This window comes from Eleginops maclovinus, chromosome 7 (genome assembly GCF_036324505.1).
Source record: "Eleginops maclovinus isolate JMC-PN-2008 ecotype Puerto Natales chromosome 7, JC_Emac_rtc_rv5, whole genome shotgun sequence".
Classification (NCBI taxonomy): domain Eukaryota; kingdom Metazoa; phylum Chordata; class Actinopteri; order Perciformes; family Eleginopidae; genus Eleginops; species Eleginops maclovinus.
In genome coordinates, this window is record NC_086355.1 from 26,077,853 (window position 1) to 26,087,571 (window position 9,719).

At 42.7% G+C, this 9,719-nt stretch overlaps 1 protein-coding gene across 7 annotated transcripts in view; it reads left to right on the forward strand.

Moving 5' to 3' along the window:
- The window catches only part of pde9aa (phosphodiesterase 9aa), a 38,663-nt gene that overhangs the window by 27,141 nt on the left and 1,803 nt on the right, over positions 1-9,719 (forward strand). For 4 of the 7 annotated variants that reach the window (XM_063888649.1, XM_063888651.1, XM_063888652.1 and 1 more), the window contains 12 exons: positions 1,070-1,154; positions 1,716-1,776; positions 2,595-2,669; positions 3,461-3,547; positions 3,769-3,873; positions 4,548-4,630; positions 4,830-4,986; positions 5,133-5,246; positions 7,121-7,225; positions 7,648-7,776; positions 9,429-9,524; positions 9,609-9,654. In XM_063888649.1, the coding sequence (XP_063744719.1) occupies positions 1,070-1,154; positions 1,716-1,776; positions 2,595-2,669; positions 3,461-3,547; positions 3,769-3,873; positions 4,548-4,630; positions 4,830-4,986; positions 5,133-5,246; positions 7,121-7,225; positions 7,648-7,776; positions 9,429-9,524; positions 9,609-9,653 (1,142 nt within the window). In that variant the 3' untranslated portion in view covers position 9,654. Of the gene's footprint in view, positions 1-1,069; positions 1,155-1,715; positions 1,777-2,594; positions 2,670-2,912; positions 2,988-3,460; positions 3,548-3,768; positions 3,874-4,547; positions 4,631-4,829; positions 4,987-5,132; positions 5,247-7,120; positions 7,226-7,647; positions 7,777-9,428; positions 9,655-9,719 lie in introns of all 7 variants that reach the window. The other 3 variants (XM_063888650.1, XR_010166185.1, XM_063888653.1) reach the window with 3 other exon arrangements.

Consider the following 9,719-nt stretch of genomic DNA (forward strand, 5'->3'; position numbering starts at 1 on the left):
ATCCGACTGCATTTACACTATCTCACGTATTCATGATGAAGGACGTTATTAATGTGCGTCTGCTGTGGGGAACTACAGTTTCTATAAAGTGCAAAACAGAGAGACATATATTCTTCATTACAAAGGTTGGAATTGAAATAAAAAAGGAAAGTGAAACTTTTGCTCGTCACCCTCACCCTCATATTAACCCACATCAATCCCAATACGTATGATTGTATGAAATATTTTAAAATAAATACAAATGTGTTTATTATAAACTAGTTATGCCTTAACCTATCACTGAGTATATCACTATTCAAACATGTTTTAAAACTTTTCAGAAACCCCACACAGCTCAGTAAACACTGAAATGTAGACTTTATTTGATCATTTCAGTAAAAAATAACGTTCATATTTATCCTTTTGATTAACATAGTGCTGAACGTTCAAAGCAAAGCACTAAAGCACCGTAACTTTCATGAAACGCATTTCTCCATCACCATTGGCTGTTTCCGTGAACGGCCGAATGTTGTATCATGGTAAATATTGCGGCCGCAAGGCATTGTGGGAGAGCATTTTCCCTTTCCTGTCGCAAAGGAAGGTCCAGTGTTCCCTAAGATAAAGGAGGTTATAAAGGAATTTTCAAAGCTCCTTTCCTATCATCTAGAGAATTCAAACAGCTCTTATCATGGCTGCCACTGAGGTACTTCCGGGTCATTTCGCTCCGTTAGGAAACTTCCTAAAAAAAAACGACTATTCGACCGTACCCTAAGTACATATCACACAGGACAAGACACAGCTGGGGAGGGGAGGAGCAACACAGGACAGCAGGTGAACACAATGAAACAATCAGGCACAGGAGGGAAACTCAAGACAGGAAGTAAAACTACAGACAAAAGACAGGAGGGGAACCCCTTTCAAAACAAAACACAGACAAACACAGACAGATCGTGACAAGAACCCAGTCATAACAGGCTAAACCATCATGAAAGGTTCATTTAGACCTGTTCATGATCATATTTGCAGCTAGGAAATTATATAAGAAGGTAAACGGTTTGAAAAATCTCAATAAATGACTCTCTGTCTGCAGTGGAGGGGATGAAGGTGGTTGAGATTGAGAAATGTCGCAACGACATTAAGAAGCTCCGTGAGGAGATGACCTCCAGAAACAACAGGTGACAGCAACACACTGAGCAATAATCACCGACTATACCTGCTTTCCATGAGACAAACTTAGAGTTAGTCTGGATGCTGTCTTATCAACACAGTGTAAAATGTAATGGTACAGACAGCTGACAAAAAAAGACAATCCTCCCAGGCCTCAGCCTCTGATGCATGCTAAGTTGTCTGAAACCCTCCGGAGGTGCTCAGTAGGGCTGTCAGGCCCTTAAGAGAGAAAGGAAGCATGTGATTGGCTGAAAGATGAGCAAGCACGACAACACCATTGTCCTGAGAAGTGACATTAGCAAATAAGAAAGTGGCAGGAAATAAGTGTCAATTGAAAAATGCTATTTTAAAATTTCAAAATAAATGTTTTGAAAATATAAGGCATTTGATATTTGATAATCAAAAATGAAAATATTGAATTGGTAAAGCATTATTTAGTGCCACTGGCAGTACTAGGATAGAAATAAGTACATGTATCAGTAGAATCAATATTAATAACATCTTTAGAATGTCATATATTTGCAGTATTGATGTAATTATATTTCTTTGTTGCTTCATGCTGTTCTCAGTAACTTCCTGGAAGACAACAAGAAGCTGACTCCGCGCAGAGACGTGCCCTCCTACCCAAAGGTAAGTCTGCCTCACTTCCTATTAGCCAGCTGAGTCTGCACAATAGTCTGGAGAAAAAACCGGTCCAATGTCTTTTCCCTAATTTAAGTGAAAATATCATGGGGTGAAGGAAAGATGTGAAGGATAATTCCTCAGGACTTATGTAAAGAGACTGCTATCAGCTCATCTAGATACTTTACCCCTATCTTATCATGTTTCTTCATGCAGGCTTTATAAACATGGACAACAGTGGACAATATATTACTTCATTATCACGCTTTGAATCAAATTTAAAAAAGGAAAGTAGAAGTAAATGAGATAATAAAGTTCCTTTCCTATCATCTAAAGAATTTGAACCGCTGGTATCTGTGGTACTCCTGTGTCATTTCACTCAGTTAGCAACCCTACTGAGAGAAAAAAAACTAGTCAACCCCCCCCCCCCCCCAGTGTCTACATGTAGTTGAGAGCTAACGGTTTTGAAAAAGCAATTGGCCAGATGTTTACAGTAGTTGTTGATCGATCAGGTTTAGTCCATGCCTTTTCCCAGACATAAGTCCTGCAGAACCAAAAATACACTGAGCAATAATCATCATGAGGACACATCAGGGAGTCACAGGAAAGTTTGCACATAGTCTAGTTTCACTCTAGAGTCCGCTCACCTGTCAACAGCTCCTTCTGATTGGATGCTCGTGATATGAGAGGCTGAACAGAGAAATTTGAAACACTGTGTTGGCCAGGCTTGTAGTTTGTGTTCATGAACATTACAGTAGGAGTGTGTAGAGTTGTGCCCCCGAGCCGGGCGGTGCAGACAGGGTTAACTGCAGATCTGTTGCCTGCAGTACATGCTGTCACAGCAGACCATAGACGCCCTCAAAAAACCCGCCTTCGACGTGTGGCTGTGGGAGGCCAACGAGGTAAGACTGACCATCTCTCTGAACCCGTCTCACCTACAATTACCCTCTCTCCTCCCTCCCCCCTTCCCTACCCTCCTCTCCATGTTCCCTGTCTCCCTGTCTGTGCTGCTGCCCTTTGTGTGTGTGTGTGTGTGTGTGTGTGTGTGTGTGTGTGTGTGTGTGTGTGTGTGTGTGTGTGTGTGTGTGTGTGTGTGTGTGTGTGTGTGTGTGTGTGTGTGTGTGTGTGTGTGTGTGTGTGTGTAGTACCATCTGTCTAAGGAGACAGTAGAAGCTCTTAGATTGCCTACATTCGATGCTTGGCAGTGGGAGCCTAATGAGGTGAGAGTCATGATATCACACTGATACTGTAATGCTTTCATCAGGACCAGTTCAAACCTGTTCATCAGTACTGATTACAGACCACCATATTGTTAATAATCATTCATATTGATCATTTGCATTATTGTTTAATATTTCAATGTCATTAAGGGTCAAAAGTATTTGCTTAAAATAGTAAAAAAAGAGTTTTGAAGTGTCCCCTAATGTCAGGCTGTCTGGGGGGGTTGGTTAAACTACATTGTTAAACCTGTTTTGGCTCTTAGAAAAATACTGCTTTTGTAGATTACATAAATGAAAACTTCATCACTCATAGAGACAACATGTTAACTCAGCTCATGGTTCCTCCAGAAGGGCAGCAACACAACATCAGATTAAAAAAAGCAAAAGGGTTAAAGAATTAAAACAACCATAAAGTGTGTCATCACATGTTCACTGCACACAGACAGGTCACTGCTGCGTCCCTTGTTGTACAGATGCTCAGCTGTCTGGAACACATGTACCATGACCTGGGCCTGGTCCGAGACTTCAACATCAACCCCATCACTCTGAAGAGATGGCTGGTGAGAACCATCTGGAAACAAGCCTGCACACACCTGCTACAATCCCTCTAAATACTTCAGGTTCTCACCTCCTGTCTGTCTGTCTGTCTGTCTGTCTGTCTGTCTGTCTGTCTGTCTGTCTGTCTGTCTGTCTGTCTGTCTGTCTGTCTGTCTGTCTGTCTGTCTGTCTGTCTGTCTGTCTGTCTGTCTGTCTGTCTGTCTGTCTGTCTGTCTGTCTGTAGCTTTGTATCCATGACAACTACAAGAACAACCCCTTCCACAACTTCCGCCACTGTTTCTGTGTGACCCAGATGATGTACAGCATGATCTGCCTCTGCAGCCTCCAGGTGAGCTCTGACCCATGAAGACTGGACATGAGACTTCAAAGCAAAGTTCCACAGTGTAACCGCACCCCCCACACATGTGTTTATTCCACCATCACTTCACACATTATGTCTGAACTGCCAAAACTGACCGTCTGATCCCCTACACATTATGTTGCTTAATTTGAGTAAGATTTTCATTATATACAACTCCGCTGTAGCTGCTGAGGAGAATAAGGTATTTTAATGTTTAAGTCGTTGCCATGGCAGCAGACACACACACACACACACACACACACACACACACACACACACACACACACACACACACACACACACACACCTGCACAATGCTTCAGAGAGCTTTCCCTCCCCAGCCTCTCTCTCCTGTGTCCCCATCGTGACATTTAGATATTTAAAAAAACTTCAGAGGACTGGGGGAGATCAGGGGAGATCAGGGGAGAAATAATGAGAGGAAGATACTCTGAAGATGGGATCACACACACAGTATCTACATATGTTGTATTATAACAATGAAATAATGATGAATAACATTTGTGTTTGTGTGTGTGTGTGTGTGTGTGTGTGTGTGTGTGTGTGTGTGTGTGTGTGTGTGTGTGTGTGTGTGTGTGTGTGTGTGTGTGTGTGTGTGTGTGTGTGTGTGTGTGTGTGTGTGTGTGTGTGTGTTCATTTTTTAGGAGAGGTTTACTCAGGTCGATGTTTTGATTCTCATGACAGCTGCTGTGTGTCATGATCTCGATCACCCCGGGTTCAACAACACGTAAGACACACACACACACACACACACACACACACACACACACACACACACACACACACACACACACACACACACACACACACACACACCATCCTTTTCTCTGCTATCCCTTCTTACTCCTTGTCACTCCTTTCTTTATATTCCTCTCCTCCCTCCCTCTTACTCTCTCTCCCTACCCCTCTCTTTCCCTCTCCTCCAGGTATCAGGTAAATGCCAGGACAGATCTGGCAGTCCGTTACAATGACATCTCCCCCCTGGAGAACCATCACTGTGCGGTGGCCTTTCAGATCTTCTCTCAGCCTGACTGCAACATCTTCTCCACGTTTGACCCCGAGTCCTTCAAGCAGATACGACAAGTAGGTCTGTGTGTGTGTGTGTGTGTGTGTGTGTGTGTGTGTGTGTGTGTGTGTGTGTGTGTGTGTGTGTGTGTGTGTGTGTGTGTGTGTGTGTGTGTGTGTGTGTGTGTGTGTGTGTGTGTGTTTCATGTTGTGCTGTTTTTCAGGGCACCATCACACTGATCCTGGCCACAGACATGGCCCGGCACGGTGAGATCCTGGATTCCTTCAAGCAGAAAGTGGACAGTTTCGACTACACAGACGAGGAGCACTCCACCTGTGTAAGAACTCTCACATGCCTGCAGCTCAGACACAATTCTAAAGACACGCTGTGGCTTTTTCACTCTTATGTTTAATCTCGTGCTCATTTCACATACAAGAAAATAACCCAAACTGTTCTCTATCCTGCCTTCTGGCAGAGATACAAGAGTTTTAAATCACGGACAGAGAGACTGAAAAACTGTTTGACCCCTGGGCCACCGGCTGTTAAACAGTCCAATAGTGCAATATTATTTAATTAGCCAACTAAGATGCACTTTAAAATGAACTTTTTTAAATGCACTGTATAGCTTTTTTATAGCTCCTTGATTTGAATTATTTATTACCCCTCGTTTGAGTGTGTGTGTGTTTTTATTGTTTATCTGTTTTAGTTTGCGCACTGTGACGGGGTTGCACTACAGAATCTCACTGTATATTTTTATATAATGACAATAAAGGCTTTCTATGTATCTATTGTAACCCACAAGTGCAAACATGAAAATAACACTGACAGAACCTTCTGGTGATGTCATCCAGCATCACAAGCACCACAGGGACAGAGTGTCAGTGAGAGGGGCCACATGAGGCCTCTGTGAGGGTCGAAGGAATTTAAGCACAATAAAGCCACAATCTTAGAGTCAGAATCAGAACACCTTTATTCCAAACCTGTTCCTAAATATTACAAATTAAGTAAAACTGAGAATATATTCATTTTATATGACCAACAAAAAGTAATCAAACAATAAACGTAGAACAATCCTGTAAACATGGACTTACACATCAACATGTCAGCAAATGTCATCACTGCGGCTGAGCAGTCAGACATCAGTGATCTGGAGTCGGTCGTGATGACATCATTGACTAAATCCCTAGCAGGGACTAGCAACTCGGCTCTGGCTTTTAAACTAATAACTCTTGACTTGACTTGAACTTGACCCTTTTCACTTGAAAATACTTGAATATTCCCCCAAGCCTAAAAATAATATAGCATGTTGTCCCCAACGTGTGCCACCAATTCTTCCATTTGCTGACATTAATGGGGCGAAGCCTGCGAGCTAGTTCAGCCAGTCAACTCAAGCACCAATGACACATTCGCTCATAACGGCCCTCGTCACTCTTGCAACCAACCAAACATAGTCTCCAAAATCTGGCACTCTATTTAAGCTGTTGGATCTGCCTACCTCTGCCTTGCTAATGCTGCTGCAGACACTGCTGTTTCCACGCTGCTAATGTGTTCACCTCGCTGCTGCTGCTGCTGCTGCGCCTGCCCCACCACCACCCCAGCTTCCTCCCTAGCTTCCACCTGTGGGCTTGGGGGATAATTATCTAATCATCACTCAATGTTCTATGTTAACATGTGGAGTGATGGGGCCCGAGCCTAGATGCCAAACTCAAACTATATACTGCTTCTAATAAATATATTAATGAAACACGTGAGTTGTCGAACTAACATTACCACCATTCATTCCAACAGTTAAATCCACAGATGGACTTGGTTAGCACGATCTGACAGCATCCAATCATATTCAATATCACTCTGTTGTCAAACTGCCGTAGCATTTAGTGAGCATGTTATGACTTGGGTAGGATTTAAACTTAGGACCTGGAACTGGACTTGGGACTTGATTTCAAATACTTACCTGACTTGGTCCCAACTCTGCTACATACTGTATGTGCTCTTTGTGCTCATCGCTTTTATAATTGTATAACTTTTATACTGAATGAAGCAGTCAGCTTGTTCTGTGGGAGGAGAACCAATCACTTTAAAAGTTGAGACAAAGAAATTGTATATCATGTAAGCAGCATGTTATCTCATCGACAAGTTGTTGATGCTTTGCATGCTCCCATTAAAACACTCATCATGGTGACCTTTGCCCTCTGACCTGGCTGTGTGCAGCTGAAGATGGTGCTCATAAAGTGCTGCGATATCTCCAACGAGGTGCGGCCCATGGAGGTCGCGGAACCCTGGGTGGACTGCCTGCTGGAGGAGTACTTCATGCAGGTAGGTCCCTCACACAGAAGACACAGTGGAGTTTATTTTGTTGCTGTGACCAGCCTCCATCACGTTAGCCATGACGTTGTCTGATGTTTGATATGTTATAAAATATCAGTATTAACAGAAAACATTTCTAGATTATTCTAGACAGAAGTTCATCAGAAGAAAAATGATTTGATTCTCTTCATGTTCGAGGCATGACCCCCTGCTTACAGGTGTGATGGTCATGTTTAGCGTCATGCATGCTAAAGGTTGTTCTGTTGATGGTACTTCCTGTGTGTGTGTGTGTGTGTGTGTGTGTGTGTGTGTGTGTGTGTGTGTGTGTGTGTGTGTGTGTGTGTGTGTGTGTGTGTGTGTGTGTGTGTGTGTGTGTGTGTGTGTGTGTGTGTGTGTGTGTGTGTGTGTGTGTGTGTGTGTGCGCTGCTCAGAGTGACAGGGAGAAGGCTGAAGGGCTTCCTGTGGCTCCGTTCATGGACAGAGAGAAGGTCACCAAGCCCACGGCTCAGATTGGTTTCATCAAATTCGTGCTCATCCCCATGTTTGAGACAGTGATGAAGGTGAGTGTGTTGGACAGTGTTGATGAAGGGCAAAGTAGCAGAATTGCCAACCAGGGGGGGCCCCTTTTCTCATTGAAGCGGTTTCCAATGTATCTGCCCCATGAACAGAGAGGCGAGAGAACAGGGCAAGAGCAGAGAAGTGTTCGGAAACTGCAAGATTGCAGAGTGACTAGAACACGATCACATATTTAAATGTAGCGCAACATTAACCAGACAGACGTGTGATATTATTATTTTTTTAATGGTATGACAACCCGTTTGCTATCATTGTGGTTGCAATCAGTGGCTACTTATTCAAAGCATGTATGGTGAATAATTAATATCCCATACGTCTGCTTGGTTCCTGGTCTGTGACGTTTTATATAAAGTGTGACGCTTTCTTCTACTGAACACATAAAAAAATATATATAATATAATATTATATAAATTTATATTATATAGAGTCTGACTGGCTTCGGTGGCTCTGCTAACATCATGCATGTAATTGGAGAGAAACTTCACATCATACAACCTGTTATTTAAGGTTACCAACCATTGTTAATTACATGTATGGGGAAACGTGCTTCAGGGGACATTAATGGACTTCTTGTTTAGTTCTTGTTCAAGTCAGCATTGAATGCTCCTCTAATGGAGGTTATGGCTCGGTTTGCTTCAAGAGGCCGAGGTCAGGCTTTGTTGCCAGAGGAGACACAGATGCTCTGGCCCAGGTTTGGCCTCATGCTCTCAGCTTTCTGAGAGGAACCAGTGTGCTTCAGAGTCTCGAGCTTTGGACTGAAAACCAAGCATGCGTCTAAAATCAGTGTTTGAAAGTGACGTAGTACATTTACTCTCAATTAATTAGTACTTACTTTTAATAGATTATTATTGCAATAAGGTATTCATTTTGACGAATACTTCTTTCACCAATGTCAGGAATCACATCAATTATACCCACCATCTGCTATTCCTTTGGAATATGAAATGAATTTAATTAATCAGAAATGGGACAGTGTGTTTCATTTTACACATGTATTACAGACATTTGTGCAGCTGCAAAATGTGAGGAGGCTTGAGTTTGAGTGAAGGGAGAGAGAGGGAGCAGAGGAGGACTTCAGACAAGGAAGGCAGGAACAACTTTACTGTCTCTACTTGAAACGGTTTCTCAAACAAACGCGTCATTAGGGCTGCATCTAATCTGGGAGATTACAATAATGTTGAATATGTGCACTCACAGAACTTCCTCTGTTCTGCCGCTGCCAAAATACAGCAAATCTATTGTTGAATTATCAGAATAAGAGGAAATATTCACAAGATTCTTTTACCAAACAATTTTACCTGAACACAAAATACACTGTTTTGAGAAAGTAGAAAAAGTACCAGTAAAAAACTACACTTTGAAATCATACCTATATTCTCACAAGTTGATATCATGATGACGATTAAACAAGCCTATAGGCCGCAGCTTCAGGGAGACTTAGTTATATCCAAACAAAGTCATGAAGTGTCTGCAGGGAAGAGACTGCCACTCACAGCTCTGTGTGTGTGTGTGTGTGTGTGTGTGTGTGTGTGTGTGTGTGTGTGTGTGTGTGTGTGTGTGTGTGTGTGTGTGTGTGTGTGTGTGTGTGTGTGTGTGTGTGTGTGTGTGTGTGTGTGTGTGTGTGTGTGTGTGTTAGCTGTTCCCACAGATTGAGGAGGCGATGGTGCAGCCACTCAGAGAGTCAAGAGACCGGTATGAAGAACTCAAACAAATTGATGACGCCATGAATGAGGTTGGAGGATTTCTAGAAGTGCGTGGCTGAATGTCTTTGGTGTTTCTGCGGCTGATAACAACATGAACAACATGTTCCCTTCAGGTGCAGAAAATGAAAAGTGAGAACTTGACCATGAAGAAGAAGTAAGGTAGGAAAGAACAGAGCTCATGCAGTGTTTGCTGGAAGTGTGTGCTCATGTTTCTTAAATACAAT